The 19,991-nt window shown below is 42.8% G+C and overlaps 1 protein-coding gene across 1 annotated transcript; it reads left to right on the plus strand.

The window, feature by feature from the left end:
- The first annotated feature begins 1,339 nt into the window (after positions 1 to 1,339).
- On the plus strand, positions 1,340 to 14,140 carry LDLRAD1 (low density lipoprotein receptor class A domain containing 1). The gene is made up of 5 exons (XM_066624609.1): positions 1,340 to 1,535; positions 7,152 to 7,292; positions 9,330 to 9,467; positions 12,221 to 12,349; positions 13,995 to 14,140. Exons 1-5 carry the CDS (start codon positions 1,340 to 1,342, stop codon positions 14,138 to 14,140), a joined length of 750 nt encoding a protein of 249 aa, XP_066480706.1.
- The last annotated feature ends 5,851 nt before the right edge of the window (positions 14,141 to 19,991 follow it).

A 19,991-nucleotide genomic window follows, 5' to 3' on the forward strand; every position in this document is an offset into this window, starting at 1 on the left:
ATTTTGGCACTAGAAAACATTCATTCCATGTCAAAATGCTGCGTCCTGCTTCATTTATGTATTGAAGCTGTCTTTTCAAAATGGGAAAAAGAGTGCTAATCTTTCCCCCCGCCCAATACTCATAATATACATAATAATTAACATGTGGTGTTTCTAAGGTATAATGAGGCAGCAACTGTTAACCTGCACATGCCTGATCTCATCTGATCTTGGAAGCTAAGCAGTGTCAGGCCTGGTTAATACTTGGATGGGAGACCGCCTAGGAATACCAGGTGCCAACCAAGGTGTAATAAGAAAGTTATTCAGCTTTCAGGACTGTAATTTACAGAATATGTTACAAAACAGTAAATACTCTTCATTCCATGAAACTAAGAAAACCTATATTGTTTGATTTGGAATATATTGGGTAAAACAGGCATTAATAGATCAATATACTTTTGCTGCAGAACTTGCCAGAATTATTTTAGAATTTTTTTCTATTGGAATGGAGGAGCAGGAAAAAAAATCAACAGGTGGATGTGCAAAGACAAAAGACAACAAGGGGGTTGGATTTTTTTTTTTCCATTTTAGCTTGTTTTACTTCTGCCTGTGTATCTTCTGTCTTCACACTAATACAGTGGTTCCCAAAATGTGAGCTGTGGCTCCCTGGAGAGCTGCAGAAACCAGCCAGGGAAGCTGCAGAATCTTCGTGAAAAACCTGCTGCCCTATAGAATTTATAGGACTGCAGCCCTAATGGGGAGCCTGGCCAATGGCCCAGTAGGTCAAGGGAGCTGCCAGTTGAAAAGGTTTGGGAACCACTGCACTAATAGAAAAACCTTAGAGGGTGGAAGAAGGACTTTGCAGTATTTCAAGTGTAGTTACAGTTCATTCTTAACTTTTTGGAAGTGGGTGACATTTATCATCACAACACCCAAAGGCAGATATGAACAATGGAAGAAGGAACTTCTTCAAGATACAAGCTACTGCACAGACATGATCCTCCCACAGTGACCATGTCACAAATAGAGCTGATAATATACATGGAAGGGAAGGGCAAGAACATGTCCTAGCTGTGTAGGTGGAGTGATGGGTTTATACTCCAGAGATGGGGGGAAGGTTCTCCCTGTGTGTGAATTCCTTAGGAAAAGACATTGCTAAAATAATGGAAATGATGATGATTATTAATTATTAACAGTATTTATATACCGCTTTTCAACTAAAGTTCACAAAGCGGTTTACAGAGAAAAAAATCAAATAACTAATGGAAATGATGACCTAGAAAGACATCAGCTTATCAGCTCATCATATCCATCAAGTCTAGATGTCTTTCAAAGGGCATTGGACAGACAGAGGTGCTGGATGGGAAGGCTGGACAGGGGCCGCCTGTCTCTGATTGTTCTGTGGAACTTCTTGCCACAGGAGGTGGTGGTGAAAGCACCTGATGGCATAGATATCTTTCAAAGGGTTGAACAGACAGAGGTGCTGGACGGGAAGGCTGGACAGGAGCCGCCTGGCTCTGATTGGTTTGTGGAACTCCTTGCCACAGGAGGTGGTGGTGAAGGCACCTGTGGCTTCAGGCTTCCAGATGTTTCCAATGTTTCCAGAACAGGGAGGGGGATGGTGAAATTCTGCTGTGCAAAAGTGTGATGTCAGCACCTCTCCTTGCGCAAGAAGAAGAGGACCATTCTTGTCACCGCATAGCCTTTTTGCGATGGGAATCAGCCACAACAAATGCTGGGCTGCCCATTTCAAGGTAAGGCAAATGGTCCTCCATTAAAGATGACAAGTTTTTGAGTTGCTTAACATTTTCTAAAAACAGAATGGGGTGTGTGAAAATATTGAGTTGACAGCTACAGTGAGGCTGGTTTCAGTGGCATTACTAGGCGGGTGCAAATCGCACTGGGTGACTTACTCAGGGGGGTGACACCACTACTGGCACAAATTGTAAAATTTTGGTATTGTTGAATAATACCATCATGTTATATGAGCTAATACTAGAACTTTTCTTCTGTTGTGTGAGTGTCATCAAGTTGGCCACAAGTTGTTTTTTGGCTGGTTACTGATTTGTTGGGTAACCTGTACTGTTATATATTTAAATAAACGAAGTTAAGGGGGGTGACACCAACCCTAGTGGTGATACTGCATTTAGGCTGTGCATGTGATATCGTCATTTATTCTGGATGGTTTGGTATGGGAGGAGGTCCATCATAAGGGTGACGCAATGAGCTCTTACAATGGGTGACTCAAACCATAGTATCACCACTGGTTCAATCCCTGGTACAGTACTTCCATGCAGGGCTAGAAAGGACCCTTCAGCCTGGGATCCCACAGAGCTATTACAAGAAACACTGATTTAGATGACTCAGTACAAAGAAAGCAGGTTCCAAAACACTGGAGATGAAATCCCGTTCAACTCAGGGGCATTTCTCTGAGCAAACATGCCTAGAATAAGACTTCTCAGGGTATTGTGCATGCCAGGACACTGGCATAGTTTCAAGCAATATATGACAAAGAGGGCAGGAAGATACCCTGGGGGATGGCACAGTACCAACCCAGCTGAAAGCCCTGCATTCCAGTGTACCTAATCTCTCCCCCTACCCTGGCCACACATTCAATATGATTTTCATTGGAAAAAATCAAAATGACGAATGGGGTAAGTGTTGTGGGATCTTGTTTATTGATAGGTTATGGCTAGGATAATTTGTTCTATAACTGGAGAGGCAGTGTCTAAATGGCTTACTCTAAACAAAGTTGAGCCACAATCCTATACCCACTTACTTAGGAGTAAGTCCCATGGCATTCAGTGAGACTTACTTTTGAGTAGACATGCATAGGCTTGTGCTGTACAGAATAAATTAGATTGAAAGTCATATTTATTTAAGATATTTAGATACTGCTTTTCTAGTAATTTTATAGTTGGTGTGTACCCCAAGGCAAGCAGATTGGACAAAGGGGGCTGAAAACCCTCCAGAGGTTCCTTGGCTCAGGGATGCTAACTGGGACCCCTTTGAGTAATGATTACCCAATCAACCTCAGAGGCTTCTCAGTTTAGAGTGCAGGGGCTATGGAATCCAGGGCTTCCTTTACCCCTACAGGGATGGGCATGGAGAAGCTGATATTGCTCTAGAAGCATATGATCTAGAGCCAGGGATGGGAAGGTCCAGCATGGCTTGACTCGCGTCAAGCCTGCAGTCACAGCTCCCTGTGACTCGATTCAAAAATGAGTCATAATGGACACACTTTCCAGGTCGCCAAGTCACCCTTTCATGACTAGATGGGATTCGAGTCACCCCACCCCCTTTAAAAAGCCCACTGTGGAAAAAAATGGAGCTGCTGTGGGGTGTGTGTGTGTGTGTTGGAGTTGTCCTTTAATACTTCCCTGAGGACCCAACCCATCTGTAAACAAGGTGGGGGTGGCAAACTGTGTGGGAGTGGGGACAGAAGCGGCAAGAGGGAGGAGGGTCACATGCAGCAGGTGTGAGGCTTACCAGGATGACCCAGTCTTTGGCAGGACTACTCAGAAGTAGTCCCATTGTTGCTGGTCATTCAATGAGGCTTCCTCCACCCAAGTAACAACAGAGCCAAAAGAAGCCATGCTTTTGGAAAGCATGATCACTATGAACCGCCTCCCCGCCTGCTTCCCTGTCTCCTTCGCCTCCCTGGGCTTCTCCAAATAATCATAAGGCAAGAACCCCCTTGGCTCCTCCTCCTGCCCTTCGTCAGCCAAAGAAAATATCAGGTGCCCATCCTTTGTCCAGTGACCATTGGTTCCTTCCTTCCTATCAGAGATGGGCAAAGAGCTCACTCCCTCCTCCCCCTTCCTTATGGAAAAGTAAAACATTAACCCTTCCCTGCCTCATGGCTGGAACCTCCCTGCTGCTTGCCAGCTCTGAATGGTGGCACGAGGATTTTCACGCTGCGGAAACAGTATGCAAGAACAGCCAGACACAGACTCGAGTCAGCATATGTAGGGATGAGTGCTGAGTCAGGGGCTCCTGACTCAAATATCTTTCTGAGTCTTCCATGCACATGATTCATGAGTCCACGAGTCAGTGAAAAACACATTTTTGCAACTCGAGTTTGAGTCATCTGAGTTCCCAACCCTGTCTAGAGCCCTGAGTTGGGGTGGAAGTGTCTGGAGAAGGAAAGCCCATGCTAAGTGGGGGTGGAGTGCAAGAAGAGTGAGAACCTGCTGCAGGGTGTATACAGTAGATTCTCATTATTTGCTGGGGAAACCTGGAAATCCAGGAAAAGCCAGCAGATACCTTTTCAGTGGATCCAGAATTATTGATCCTATGGGATCAGTGGGTTTAGGGGGAGGGGTAGCTAATGTGGTCAGGAATACCAGCAGCAGAAGGATTCAGGATAGCCACTGTGGATTCAGAATGGCTACCACGGATAGCTTGAGGACAGCTGTGGATAGTTGAGCACTGGTAGCGAATGGAGTGACATAAATTAAAATTTTGTTCTGGCAGATAAGCGAAACAGAGGGAACAGATGTGTGGTTACCGAGGATTTACTGTGCAGTGGCCCTTGGTATTCATGGGAGATTAGTTCCAGGACTCCCACGCGATACTGAATTCCATGGATAATGAAATCTGGAAGGGGGGCAGTGAGGCACCACAGTTACTTACCTGGAGGCCATGCCCAGCCCTCCAGAGATCATACATGACCTCCTCAGAAGCCTCCAGGATGCGACTGGAAGTCACTTCCAGTTCACTACAGTGACTTCTGGACATGTCTTGGAGGTGCTCTGAGGAACAACTGGAAGCCACTTCCAGTCACGTCCAAGAGGTCCTCTGAGGCTCTCCATCTCTGGGCTTGGGATCTGTGGATACTCAAATCCGTGGATGCCAAGCTTGCAGATAAAGTGGGCTCCCTGTTGACCCAAATGACCCACTATTTCATTGGGGCCATTTGAGCAATGTACAGTTACCACTAAATAATCCATTGTGCTGTGTTTCTCCCACCTGTCCAGGCTGCCATTTCAGAGCACCCCCATCCCTTAGTGTCCTTGCATGTCTGTACCTGATTACCCCATGCTCATGAAGCCAATGGAGAGTTCATTCCCTACATCATATGGCAAGAGTATCAATAAGTTTATAATACAAGGAAGCCTCTAATGCAGTGTTTCTCAAACTGTGGGTCGGGACTCACTAGGTAGGTCATGAGCCAATTTCAGGTGGGTCCCATTCATTTCAAAATTTTATTTTTAATATATTAGACGTGATGCTACCATGGTATGTGACTGCATTTGGGGAAATGTGACGGACCTGTACTTTTAACAAGCTACTGTGTATACTCTTTTAACAATTGCTAGTAAGTAAGACTTAAAATTTTCCTGCTCGATGATGTCACTTATGGTCATGATATCACTTCTGGTGGGTCCTGACAGGTTCTCATTCTAAAAAAGTGGTCCCAGTGCTAAAAGTGTGAGAACCACTGCTCTAATGAGCTTATTCAGCAAATGGATGGTTAGCATTCCTTCCTTATTGCTTCTCCAGGGTCTAGGGCCAATATCAGCAAGAGATAATGGCAGAAAAACCACACAATGGGGGGGGGGGGGAATTGTTTTTTTTTTTTAACATTTGCAATCCAACACAACTACTTATCTCCTGAATTCTTCCTCTCCTTGGAGAAGTATTTATTTGTTTTATTTTAAGATTGTGAACCCTTTTGGAATAAGGATCAATTTATTTATTTGGATTTCTCTTAAACAGCTTTGTGAACTTATTTGCTGAAAAAACAGTATATAAATCTTATAATTATATAACAGTATATAAAAGCAGTATATAAATTAATGATAATTTATATCCAACCTTCCTTTCTTAAACTCAGAGTAGTATACATGGCTCCTCTTTTAATCTACACAACAATCCTGTGAGTTAGACGGGGCTGAGAAACAGTGACTGGGCCAATGTCACCCAGTAGGCTTCACAGCCAAGCAGGAACCTGAGTCAGTTCTTTGTGGTTCATTCAACACTCTAACCACTACACAACACTGCTCTCAAGAAGCCTTCAAGAAAGAGAAGGATTTGTGTGTAATGTCTCTACAAACTACCATGGTTTAAATGAGGACTAGATTGTTGCTTTTGTTGAGTTGCCACTGGCTTTGACTGCTAGCCTGGAATGCTGTGCTTTTCCTTTTGTGCATCACTTCTGCTTGAAAGTCTCCTGGAGAACTGCAGTAAATCAATCAATAAATACGTGGCACTTAACAATGCTGTAATTGTCTGCATAGGATGACTGAGAACTACAATCATATGGGTGGGAGTGAATGACAAAGATTGAGAGGGAAATATGTGTCAACCCTCTCCCCCCTGATATTTACAGCATAACTGTAATCCTATCCTGGGACCATATGCAGGTCCACTCAAGATGCTGAAATTCTCCAAGTAGTAGCAAGTGCATCACTAGATATACAACAGTGCCCAAGAGATCTGGCCATGCAAAGTGATTGCCCCGCAAAATGCAAGGGGCAATGGGGAATACCCCAGGATTCCTTACAATGGCACAGTAACCAATGGTATCGCTAGGATTTTTTGTGAACAGCTAGGTATCGCTGTGAACTTTTTGTTGAAAAGCGGTATATAAATACTGTTGTTGTTGTTGTAGGAGGGTGCACACCGCACCAGGTGACGTGCACGGGGTGGGGGTGGGGTGACACTACTACCAGACAACATTTTTTAAATCTTGGTATTTTTGAATAAGACTCACTATTAAGGCAGTCTCATATACAGTATTCGTAAACTGCTACTGAATATTCATCTTATTGAAGCTAAACTGTGCCATAAGTGTTCTAGGTGGACAGTAGGAGGTCAGGTACTCTTTGTATATGAAGACAACAATCTTTTGCTCTAACATATTTTTAGACGCATGAATAAATGCACATATTGGGATGTCACCTGGCTGTACCAGTTTTACTTTCAGCATGAGTGAAGACTTGATGTTGCTCCTTGATCCATTTATTTCTGGCTCAGCTTAAGGTGCCTGGCATAGTTATACATATGGAAAGACGAAATGTTAAAACACGGTGGTTTTTCAGGAAGGATTCATGTATGGGAGCTAGCAAAAGCTAATATTCTGCTTATGGATTTTCATGCAAAATCTGTATGGGGGTCTAGTTGGAGTTGGTCTCTCTGTGACAGATACTTTGCTTGTGACCTCCCAGGTTGCTGCGATGACTGCTCGGTGTACATCCCTTGCACTCGACGCTGCATCTGTGTGACTGCCATAGCTCTGCTTTTACTTGGCGTCATAGCTGCCATTATTGCACTGGTTGTCACAGTTGGGCTCCCACCACATACACCAGGTCAGTCGCTGCCAGCTTTTCTGCATGTATGTTATTCTGTAATTCCAACTGAAATAATTGCAGCAATGCTTTCAGAATATATCAAATGTTGAGAAAGTTGTTTGAAACATGTAAGGTTCAGGAGTGAAGAGGGGAGGAAAGAAAGGGCACTAGTTTGCTGTTTAACAGAACTGGCAATGAACATTTTTTTGCTGAAGGTTTCTGATGCTGCTTTGATCACAATCACTGAACTGGTAACTGCGCTGGGACAACTTGCAAACATCAGCATCCTATTTCTGCTGTAATTCAGTGTCATGTTCTGTTTTCCCCATGGAAAATACCTTCAAACTTGTGACAGTTACATTTGGATGTGTTTAACCCCTTCTTCTATTATTACATATTCCATAGGCAGCTGTATAGGGGTTAGTACAGATACTTTGACACTGTCTGTGGTGATGTCCAGGGTAGCACCAAGAAGGACCACATTCCCTCCTGGAAAATCTGTTACTTCTCCCCCCCTCCCCCGCAAGAATGCATCAATACTATACATACATTCCTGCTCTGGCTGTATATGTGGAGTAGATGCACTGCCACCAGAAACACAGGATCAGGGATGCATTAACATTAGCATGCGCACTAAAACTGGGGAGAACTGGGTTCAAACTCCTGCTTAGCATTGGAACTCACTGTGTAACTTTGGGCAAGTCACTATGGCTCAGCCCAAATTAATTTTCAGAGTTAACAAGTTCAGAGCCCTGAGTTCCTTGGAGGAAGGGTAGGATAAAATGTAATCAAGACATCTGTGAAATTCCATGTGTGATATGTCACTGAGTATATGTGAAGTCTGAAACCATCCTAAGGGTTTATTGGATGCAGTGACATAGCTAATGATCATGTAGCCCAGTGCCAAGCTCAAAATGTTGCCGCGGAAGTGATGTCACAACAGGAAGTGACATCACGTCTGGGCTTTTTAAAAAGTGAAATTTGGAAGGAACCCACCTCATCACTCAAGCAGCTTGCCATCCACTTGCTCTGCCACCCCTCCCAGTCAGTGGCATAGCTAAGGCATCTATCTGCTACCTGGGGTCAAAGAAGATTTGTAGCCCCCCGCCCCAGAGAAAATCAAATTTAATTAAGTAAATAAATAAAAATTATGCCTGTTATTAGTCAGAGACACTGTGCTGGGGTGAAGTGGAATGGTTATTCTCTCCTTGCTAAATATAAGAGGGGCATCACTTGAAAAAGTGCTTTTTAACCAGTTAGCATGGTAACTGAATGGAAATGAAATGAAATGAGAAATACATGGACTCATATTAACACCTTATTGGTTTCATGCTGTATCATAATAACATGTCATTGCAACATGTCAATAACATAATAACATGTCATTGCCTCTAAGAACAATGAGTCTCATGGGTCAGCTGTGAGTTAAGAAAATCCACTTTTTGTTCCATAAGGCAGTTGTTTTCATTTTATGGTTAAATGGTCATAACTTTTGATGGAATACAGATATTCCAATGCTGTTTGTTTCATTGTGTACTGAATTAAATTACCTTTCCACTGATATATAACATGATGGTATTATTCATAAATACCAAGATTTTCACAATTTTGGTCACTAGTGTCAAGCTCAGCTTGTTGCCCCCCTAAAGCTTGATGCCCAGTGCAACTGCTACCCCCTGCACCCCCTTAGCTACACCACTGATTGGATGGGAAATCAATCACTTGTGCTTTGGGGAGTCAGTCAGGGAGATTGATAGATTTTGAGTCAAATCCCTACTTGGCCACCCTTGAAGTTTGGTGGATTGCCTTGATTTAATGCCTCATTTTATCTACCTTTCAGAGATGTTGGGGGGGGGGAGAGGGGGATAAAGATGTCTTGCATAACTATTCATAAACTGAAGAGGGATATAGAAATCATATGTTTGAAGAGTGGTCATATGTCTAAAGTGGATTCTTTGAATTTGTCCATCCAGTATTTGGAGGAGGATTTGGGAGTCTGTGAACATTTCTGCATTAGTATCTACTTTTATTTAAAACCACAGTTTTACTTTGCAGTGAATCGCATATGTGTTACTACCAGTAACCAGACAGGTTTTTTATGTGACGACAGAGAGACCTGTCTTCCAGCCAGCAAGGTCTGTGACACAAGAAGAGACTGTATTAATGGGGAGGATGAGCAAAAGACACTATGTAGTAAGAATCTTTGTTTTACTTTTACATTTCTCATGACTAGTTCATGCCATATATGCCAGCTTCCTTCCACCTCCTTGCCTCTAGAACCCTTCAGCCATTTTTTCAGGCTTCATTCATACCACAATAAGATACCCAGGGAGTAAAGCAGAAGTTGGTTGAAGATGAGTATGCTCAGCAGTTAGTTGCTGCAACTCCAAGTGATGACTGCTTGCAATGAGTAGAGAAGAGAGCAGCATAGCAACATCAAACTTGACTTCTCTTCCATTGATAGTTGCCATCTCAGCGGAAGCTGTAAATTGAATCCAAGTAGTGATCTGTAAGCCACAACATATGCATGCATCTTGATTTTCACTTGGACGTTGACTGCTTCAGGGCGCAATCCTAAACCCTTATGTCAGCACTGACATAAGAGCAATGCAGCTCTGAGATAAGGGAACAAACCTTCCCTTATTTTGAGCAGGCTTCTGTGAGTGACACCCAACTGCATGATGCAGCACATACCGCATTGGCACAGCTATGCCAGTGCTGGAAAGCACTGACATAAGGGGTTAGGCTTGCGCCCTCAGTTTCTATAGCCTAGAATAGATATTCGAGTATCTGCATATCTCGGAAGAGTCCATAATACCATCCTGAGAATAAAAAATATTTTAAAGTTCTTTTAAAGTAAAATATTGTGTTTGGATAGGGTTGTAAGATGTTGCTAAAAAACTGTGTGATTTTTTTCCTCTCCATCCAACTAATCTCTGTATGCCTCTTCTCTCTCTCTCTCTCTCTCTCTCTCTCTCTCTCTCTCTCTCTCTCTCTCTCTAATCCTATAAAATAAATATAAGGAAGTTTCCATTACCGGAATGCTCTTGGAACTTGCTTCAAACATTTACACATCTTAAACTACTTTACTTAGAGCAAGTTATCAATGCCTTTATTTATTGACCAATTAGATCAGCCATTCTCAACCTTTTCCCCCCTGCTATGACCCCTTAGGAACTCTTCTCAGGTTCCAGTCCCCCTCCCTGTCAAATAAGGATACAACACAGATAAATATAAAATCCTCTCCTCACAGTTTTCAGTCTGCAGCTCCCTTCAAATGTGCCAACTTTCCCTAGGGGGGGTCATATTTTTTTTATTTTTCACATTTTTATGCCACCGTTCTTCCAAGGAACTTAAGGGTGGTGTACATAGTTCTTCCCTTCCTTTTGTCCTTATAACAACCCTGTGTGGTAGGTGAGACTAAGATATAGTGATTGTCCCAAGGTCACCCAGAAAGCTTCATAGCTAAGCAGGGATTTGAACCTGGATCTTCCAAGTCCAACTCCTATATCCTGGCTCCCACTAAAAATGACTGAGTTAAAGTGATTAATTTTTTAAAATTCAGATCAGATAAAAAAGATGTCCCAATGAGGTCAAAAGTTTATTTGTTAATAAGATTTACAAAAACTGTGCCTTGCTGCACCGTTTGAGAAGTGACATTCCCCCATTCTCTTGCACACAGGAGGGAATGCTCTTCTGCTACAACACATACATGCATCATGTAAAGACAAAGTAAGGATGTCTTTCAGTTCAAAATGTTTGCTTTCACTCATACAGTACAAATTAAGGGCACAATCCTATCTTGTGCTGGAACAGGCAAGCCAGGAGACTTGCATTGTATCCAGCGCAGGATAGCTGCCCAAAGTGGCTGTCGGGGTCCCCACCCTGCACCCGGGACCCTGCCGTACCTCAGGAGAGGGCTCTGGGGCTGGGGAGCCAGGCAACATGAGAGGAGAGAAGCCAGAAGGGCAGGAGGAAGAGCCAGGTGAAGGCAGCACAGGGGAAGAAGGGAGACCTTTAAGCCAAGGCAAGGGTGGCTCCCAGGGAACCGCCCTTTTTACCTCTCCTGAGAGAAAGGGGAGGAGCTATGGGGAGGGTAGCTGGCCCTACAAAAGCTGGGAGGCTAGTGATGCAGGGGCTGGTTAGAAACTGGGAGGTGGGTGGCTGTGCAGCCAACAGCCCCTGCCCAGGACCCAGACAGCAAAAGCCCAGCCAGGGAAGAGGACCAGGGTGCTGGAACCCTCTCTCCCTGAGCCGGTCTGAGGCCTTCTCAGGACACCCTTAAAGTGCCAGTCAAGCAGAGCAGAGGTTCTGCCCCAAGAGCCTCACAGTGGCCCCTTAACTCTAGGAAAGCCACCCTTGCCCCAAAGGGTCTTCTTGGACTTGTGACACCTCCTGAGGTGGCAAAAGTCTGAGGAGAGCGGACTGGCTTGAAGTAGCCTGACGCTGCTTGGGGAATGGGGTTGGGATCTAACATAACTGCTGGGTCCCAGCCCCACCTCCTGCTCCCCACCCGCTGCCCTGGGGCTGCCCACCGCCCACCTCCCCTGCCCTGGAACAGCTCGAGCTCGACCGACTCAAGGCTCAGAGCCTCTGTCAGCGTGGAGGCTTAAGTCAGCCTCCACAGGCTGGTGTGCCTCCGTGCGCTGGCCTAGTCAACACATGAGGAGGCACAAACATGCCTTACGGCACATTTGCAGCCCTCCTGCAACTCTCCTTGTGCCGGCCCAAGGGCCTGTCAGGATTGCACTGCACATTGGTTAATCAACCACACCTCATGCAATCCATTAAGATTTCTTTAACTGGGTGGCAGCCCTACTATTTATGACTATTCACAACATTTAAGCCTCTACCATTTTGTCCCACTGTGTGTTTTACATAGCACAATGCTGTACATACTAGTTTTGCATGGGATATCTTACTACATTCTGATGTCTCTTCTTTAGGTGACATACCCAATAGCCTTCCAGGATACCTGATATTTTACTGTGGCAATGGCAGGTTTTGGATCTATGCTGACAAACGATGCAATGGGTTCAATGATTGTGGAGACTGCTCTGATGAACTAGGATCCAGTAAGTCTATTCATCATAGGACATGCAAAACTACAGTATTTTTCGAGCCAGATTATTTGATACCTGTGAGCTGTGCTGAACTGGTAACCCAACAGGGTGATGGTCCTTTCTTCTCTACTAACAAGACAAAAGAAGGTTCTTCTTCACAGCAGTGCATAATTAGTGTATGGAACTTATTGCCACAAGTTGTGGTGATGATGGCCAATAGCCTGGATGACTTTAAAAGGGAATTGGAGAAAATCATGATCTATCACTGGCTTCTAGTCATGATGACTATGCAGTACTTTGAGGTTCAGCACTGTATGCCTCTGAATACCATTTACAGGGAAGCAATGGCAGGAGAGAAGTGTGTTTTTTTTCTCCTGTTTTTGGGCTTCCCAGAGGCAGCTGGTGGGCCGCTGTGGGAAATAGGATGCTAAACTAGTTGGGCTTTTGGCTTGATCCAGCAGGGCTTTTCTGGAGTTCTCTTTTCATTATATTCTTCTTTTTTTATATTTAATAAGTGTTAGGAAGAGAGTCATTAATTCATATACAGTACATTCTAATATGTGTAAAGATTCTGTGTAATGACTATGTAAAGAATATGCATGGATGCCTGGCATGAATGATTTATGTACTAGTAGTTTGGTACATAAGTCAAAAAGTATGGAAGTCAAACAGCTGGTCCTTGCACAGGCTATCACGCCTGTGTGAAAACATAATCAAAGGACATACTGTGTGTGCATAAGTGTTGATATAGCCATCTGTGACTTGGGGAGCCAGTCTATTTGAAATTTTACTGAGAACTTTTTGCAGACTTTAGTATTTAGTTTCATTTTTTGTCTTATTTTGAGAGTTGGAAAGTGCGGGTTCCTTCCTATCTTCAAAGTCCAGGAGGATACAATTCTCATTACATACCACGGAGCAATAACATAAGAACCAGGGCCATCTCAAGGCCTCTCACATATGTGGTGATATGCCAAATATTCCCCCGCCCATACTTATGGATCTGCCACTGTTCCTCTCACCAAGCCACATCCCTATGACAGAAGCACAGAGGGCAGACATCAACCCACCACCCAAACTCCAGACAAAACAGATATATTTTGAGCCCTCACTGAAAATCCGTGAGGGAGGAGGTAGTTCTTAATTCCCCCAGAAGGGAATTCCATAGTTGTGGTGCCACTATAGAGCTTGACCCTATGCTGGCATCCCTTTAACTTGGGACAGAGGTGGTACTTGAAGGAAAGCCCCGTCTGATTACCTAAGAGACCAGCCAGAAGGAGAAGAAGGTCGACCCATCAGATAATCTGGACCCAAACCAAGATGGGCTTTAAACGTCAATACCATCACTTCCATATAGTTCCTAGTATACCGTAACCACTAATATTAAAAGGTAATTGCAGTAGCCAGTTCGGATGACTTAGTACAAAGGAGGTCAGAGGTTATGTGTCTTTAGTAGGTGTGTAAAATAGTAGGTGTGTAAAAAAGGCAATTTTGGCATACACAGTTGATGTAGAGATTAGAAAACCTACCACAATTTCCTCTTTGCTGTAATTAGGAAAGATACAGGACTTCTTTTGCATAGCAATAGCCACCCAGCCAACACTGTGACTTACATACAACTTTTGGAAGACAACAGTGATGCTTTTGCTTTTTATTCCAGAGGCCAGCTGTCCTCCTTGTAGGCCAGAACAATGGAGATGCACATCAGTCTTCCATAAATATTGTGACTGCATTCCCAGAATTCTTTGCCAAGATGGAATACAAGACTGCAATGACTGGTCTGATGAATATATATGTAAAAGATGAGCAGCCCAGGACTGTAAGCTCTCAGGGAACATCGGGAGCTGTCCATCAAGTGCTGCTGTGGTGCAACCTCCTTACATTTCTGAGAGGCCTGTTGAGCTGAATGTTTTACGTAGTGCTTGATGAGTTGCTCCCAGATCACCAAGCCATTACCTTTTGCAGACAAAAGGAGGCCTATTTATAAACCGTAGTCTGTTAAATACTCACTGTTTTTAAGTCTGTTAAAGATTTGATGTTAAAAGTCTGTTAAAGATTTGATGAAAAAGAAATCTGGCTTTGAGTTTCACACAGTGATCACAGATGGTTTGTGAAAACTTGCTTCGTGACAACTGGGTGACCACTGGTCAGAAATGATTAACAAAAAAAGTGAAGGATGATACCTCAATCAATACCTCTTCTCTCACAGTTACAACCTCATTGCTGCATCAACGCTTGCAGTGATGCCAGTTATCTTATTTCTAGTTGGCATTTTGAGGTCAGTGATGGCCAACTGTTTGCTGTGTGGACACTTTGTCGTCTCCCCTTCCCATTCCCTTTCCTTTCTGTGCTCTTTTCCCTTAGTAGCCCATGGACATTTTACAGTCATGGTCTCTGAAATGAACTGTGCCCACATGTTGCATCATCAGTGTGTGAAACGAGCATCTTTAGTCCTTGAGTTGCTGATTAAAAGCTCATAGAGTAAAATCTGAAGTTACTCCAGCTTGAGTTATGCAGCTTGCATTGGCAGAAACAATCTTCCCAAGTCCCCTACTTCCTCCCAAAGTCCACCCCAAGTGACTGTTGAAGGTCAAGGGTCCTATGGTAGCAGCAGCATAGGATGCACTACAGGGAGAGGAATGTAGGGAGAATTAAGGGAAACAGGAACTGCAGTGGTTCCTCCTTGCTGTTCCCCAACCCTCTGGGGTTTATCCCTCCCATGCCTCGTCTCATACCACTGCTGAGGATTCCCGGACCTTCAGCAGTGGTTTTCAGGGTGCTTTGATAGGGTTTTTGTTTTGTTTTTGCGGACCAGATGCAGGCTTCTCTAAAGAGCTCTACATGATTTTAGCTGTTGTTTACTAATGTGGGGCCTTTTTTCCCCCCATATCAGCTGTTTCGATATTGGATCCACTTTTTATGTTTTTATGGTTGAGAGCTTTTTATATGTTTTCTTTTGACGCCTGGATGGTTGTGGATTGTTAATTGGGTAAACAGAGCTGTTTTGCGTCTTGGATTGGTCATTATGTCTTTGCTCACTGGGAGTGCCTTTCCACAAAGAGGTAAGAAGAGATTTCGGAAAAGTCCTATCAAGTCGGAGGAGGGTGTTTATAAAAGGTTGAAGCAATTGAGGATTGAAAAATTTCTACCATCTCCTTCTGCTGGTACGCATATCCCTTTGAAGGCCTCGGCGTGTATTACTAATGATTGTCCTGTGGTGTCGGGTAGCTCTCCTCCCCGGAAAATCAAACGGTCTCTGCCTATATATAAGAGGAAGAAAATAAGAACAAACCCTTTGGCTAGAGACAAAAAATGCTTACAATTACAAATGGTACAACTCACCCAACAACTAAGTGAGGCTTGTTTGATATCCAGTCACACCCTCTTGTATATTCTTGGTCGTTTGAATTCGATTGAAACATCAATCAGCTCTCTAACCCAGACTTTGGCTGTCTCTAACAAAAGATCTCACAGGGTTGGAAATGAAGAAATACCAGGAGTAACGTGTTTAACCCCCTCTTCAGAAGCTGAGGAAGATAAAGTGAAGTTGATTTTACTGCAAAACTGTGTTTTGCTTTCTGTTCCTGTATCAGACTCTGCTTGGTGGAGGAGTAAGCGGTTGATAATTAGAGCTATATCTCAACTACTGAAGGTATTTATTCATCCCTCAGAATTAACAAGCCATTATTTTTTGCCCTCTTGTCATGGATATAAGATATTGTCTCTAACTTTTAAAACTAGAAGGATTCCAGGGCTACTTTTACGAGCTGCTGAGAGCCTGAAGGACAGATTTCAAATTTTAGTACATAGAATGTTTCAAAACTTGCACATTCGGCTCCTTTGTATAAATAAGGGAAGGCAGACTGTTAATGTAAGGTCTAGGACTAATGATTATTATTCTCCAGCTGATTCTCAGTCTCCACCAGTTGAGAAATCGACTGGGCAATCTTTGGGTGAGGAGGACTCAGTTTATTTACAGGCCAGATTAACAAACCTACTCAAAAAATTCTCCACTAGTCAAGCAGTTCCTGGGATGGAGTTGGAATTGGGAAGTGAAATGGATCTTGATTCAGCTTCCCTTCCCAAGAGCCCTGTGGTGTCTGCTGCTGCTGTTCGTCCTGTTCTTATGGATATGGAGTTAGAGCTGGGTGAGTCCAACCCACAGTCCAACAGTATTTTTACTCATCCCCCATTGCTAAGGACGGAGTTTTGTAGGTCACCAGTGCAACACTTTCCAGAAACCTTTTTTGTTACAGACTCTCATTCTGATGAATTAATTGCGTTCCCAACAATTTTCACCTTTCATCTTTTCACCTTCTTTGTCTGCAGGAGACCTGGACGCTTGATGCTGTTCCCATGTTGTTGCAAGGATACAGCTCCTTTTTGCTTCCTGCCCTTAAGTCACATGTAAAAGGAAGAGCAAGAGGAGGTCTAGCTATCATGGTTTCTGTCAAATTGGATGTGGTGGCAGAAGTTATTTATCAGTCCAAAAGCAACTGTATTTTATCTGTTTTGTTGATAGGTAATTGGGGCTTTGAGTTAAATGCATTGGTTTGCCTTAATGTATATTGTCCACCTAATAATATTGGGAGTGTTACCTCCTTCTGGGAAGAACTGGAGGAGGTTATATATTATTGTGAAACGCAATACCCGAATGCCGCTATAATTTTATGTGGTGATTTTAATTCTAGAGTAAGTTTGGGTATTAGTAGAAAGTATTTTGATCATACTGAAGCTTTTTTATCTGATCACTCCTCTTTAGATAGAGTGGCTAATTCACAAGGTAGAAGGTTAGTTAAGTTAATGTCATCTTTTCAGTTAACATGCCTTCATGGCAGTTTTTTGGATAATTCAAAGGGTTATTTTACTTACTTAAAAAACAGTAGGGCAGCAAGTGTCATTGATTATATTTTTTGTTCCACCAGGTTATTATCTTTTAAGCTGAACTATGACATCTTAGATCGTCCTGATAGTGATCATTTACCAGTGTCTCTCTCTATATCTACAGTAATCCCTCAGCTGCCTTCTATTTCCACTGATTGGGCTGAGAGGACTATTGTTGTGGGGAAACGATTGAAATGGTCCCCCACTATTGATTTATCAATCAGGGAATTATTAGACAGTCCTAATTTTGTGGCTTAGCATAGGGACGTAGTTAAAGGAGATATGGATCCTATTGAAGGCCTTAACTATATTATCTCAAAGTTAAGGCCTTTATTAGTTCAGAAGTCATGGGAACCTGGTTCTGCCCGTTTGGTAACTGGTTTGATAAGGAATGTAGATTGGCCAAAAAACATCTGACTCGATTGATTAGGAAGTTAAGACAAACTCGGCTAGCCTCAGACTTAGATGCTTTGACCCAATTTCGTTCAACATATAAGGAACTTCTGAAGCAAAAAAAGAGTGTATACATGTCAGCTCAGTGGAAGGAATTGGGGAAAGCTGCCATGGAAAAGAACGAAAAAAAGTTTTGGTCCTTAATTTCACCTCCCAACCCGGGCCTTAACTGTAAAATGAACGACTGTATTGCTGCCGGTACATGGTGTTCCTATTTTAGTAATATATTTGACAGTGATGCCAATGCCAGGCAAAATAATGTTAGCAATTGTCAGTCGCTTTTGGCATTAACACCAGAATGGCCCCCAGTCACGGAACAGGAAGTTGGTGAACTTATAGATGCTTTAGCAACAGGAAAAGCACCTGGTGAGGATATGATTCCTCCTGAGGTGTATAAGACCAACATTGAATGGTGGGCCCCTTTCCTTGCCAAATTGTTTACTTACATTAATGCCACAGGATTTTTCCCGGAAGGCTGGAGACAGAGTATTATTTTTCCAGTTTATAAAAAAGGGGATAATTCCAACCCCCAGAATTATCGCCCAATCAGTCTACTGGATATTAGTTCTAAGATTTACTGTCGTTATCTCCTTCTGAAGTTGGTTAAATGGGTTGCGGAAAATGATATTTTGCATCAAGAACAAGCTGGTTTAGGAAAGGCCATAGTACGGTGGACCAAATCTTTGTCTTTCATCATTTAATCTGTAAATATACAAGCAGGCCATTTAAATGGCTCTTTGCAGCATTTATAGATTTTTCTTCTGCATTTGATACAGTCCCTAGGGATCGTCTATGGGATAAGCTTGCTGGGACTAATATTGATAGGAGGTTGCTGCTTTTAATGCAAGAATTATATACCAATACCACCTTGAGGGTAAGGATAAGTGCAGATGGTAGACTGACGGAGGAAATTTGTTCTACCAAAGGTGTTAAACAAGGGTGTTTGTTGGCCCCACTTCTTTTCAATCTTTATATCAACAACATTGTAAATGTTCTAACTCATGCAGATCATTTCCCCCCCTCAATTGGAAATCATAAGATTGCAACCCTCATTTATGCAGACGACATTGTTTTATTATCTTTGAATAGGAAAGGGCTTAAGAGAATCCTAAATAAGCTGCAAGATTTCAGTGATTCGGAGCAACTGAAGGTGAATTACGCCAAATCCAAAATAGTGGTTTTTGGCAAGCATTCTCCAAAATTTAGTTGGACTTTGTGTGATCGCAAGATTGAACAAGTTCCTGCCTTTAAATATTTGGGTGTATTCTTCGATGAAAGAAACAGCTGGAAATTCCAACTTCAGAATGTTAAAACATTAGCACAAAAATCAAGTTATGCCTTATTAAAATTTTTCCATTCTAGAGCAGGCAACTTGGTAATTCCAGCTTTAAAGGTTTTCTTGGGGAGAGTAATTTCACAAATGTTGTACGGTATAGAGATCTGAGGTATTAAACAGAACAACATATATATTCCCGAAGTTGCCCAAAATAAATTTTTGAGGCACATTTTAGCTGTTCCACCATCTACTCCAGCAGCTTTTCTTAGAATGGAGACAGGTATGGTATCTATTAAGGCCAGGGCTGCCGTAGCTATAATTTCTTATTACAAGAGAGTCCTGGACATGCTGGAAAATCGTCTTCCTAAACTCTGTTTGGCCGAGCAGTGGAGAGGAGGAGGCTGGGCTACTCTGGTGCAAATGCTCCTAAAATCTAAAGCTCTTTCTACTGACATTTTTGTCTTTTCTGGAATAAAACAAATGCTAAGGGAATGGATATTTAAACTGGATAATGATCAGGACTTAGATATAGTAAGATCTTCAAATTTTTCCCAGCTGTATTGTTTCCTGAAACCAAGTCACTCAAGAGTGCAATATTTATATTCACTTACCTTTGCCTCCTTGAGAAAGGCGTTCACTGAACTGCGTTTTCAAACTATGCCAACTGCAGTTCTAGATGGCAGATATATGTCCATTCCCAGGCATTTGAGGCTTTGTATTTGCGGAGCAGGACAGATCGAAGATATTGTACATTACCTGCTTCATTGTCAGCTTTATCAGAATCCTAGGGTAAGATTTTTGGAGCCTATTTTGGCTACCCTTAAAGGGGAGAATACACTTACGAAATTGTACTGGTTACTTTCTGATTGTGACCCATTGGTCACCTATAGTGTGGCGTTGTTTGCTAAAGCTGCCAGAACTATTCGTGCCAACTACCTGGTGGAAATAGCGGTAGATTGTAAAGGAGATTCCTTAATATGATGGGTGTAGGTGCCTTTTGTGCTTGATTTTGACCTCATTTTATCATTTTATCACTGTTTGTAT

The sequence above is a fragment of the Tiliqua scincoides genome, chromosome 4, assembly GCF_035046505.1.
Source record: "Tiliqua scincoides isolate rTilSci1 chromosome 4, rTilSci1.hap2, whole genome shotgun sequence".
Lineage (NCBI taxonomy): Eukaryota > Metazoa > Chordata > Lepidosauria > Squamata > Scincidae > Tiliqua > Tiliqua scincoides.

Excerpts from the sequence above, each read along its gene's own strand:
- LDLRAD1 (XM_066624609.1), top strand. The coding sequence starts at position 1,340 with ATGGGAAGGCTGGACAGGGGCCGCCTGTCTCTGATTGTTCTGTGGAAC. Across the intron at positions 1,536-7,151 it reads CCTTGCCACAGGAGGTGGTG|GTTGCTGCGATGACTGCTCG; the intron begins GTGAAGGCACCT and ends GTGACCTCCCAG. Across the intron at positions 7,293-9,329 it reads GCTCCCACCACATACACCAG|TGAATCGCATATGTGTTACT; the intron begins GTCAGTCGCTGC and ends TTTACTTTGCAG.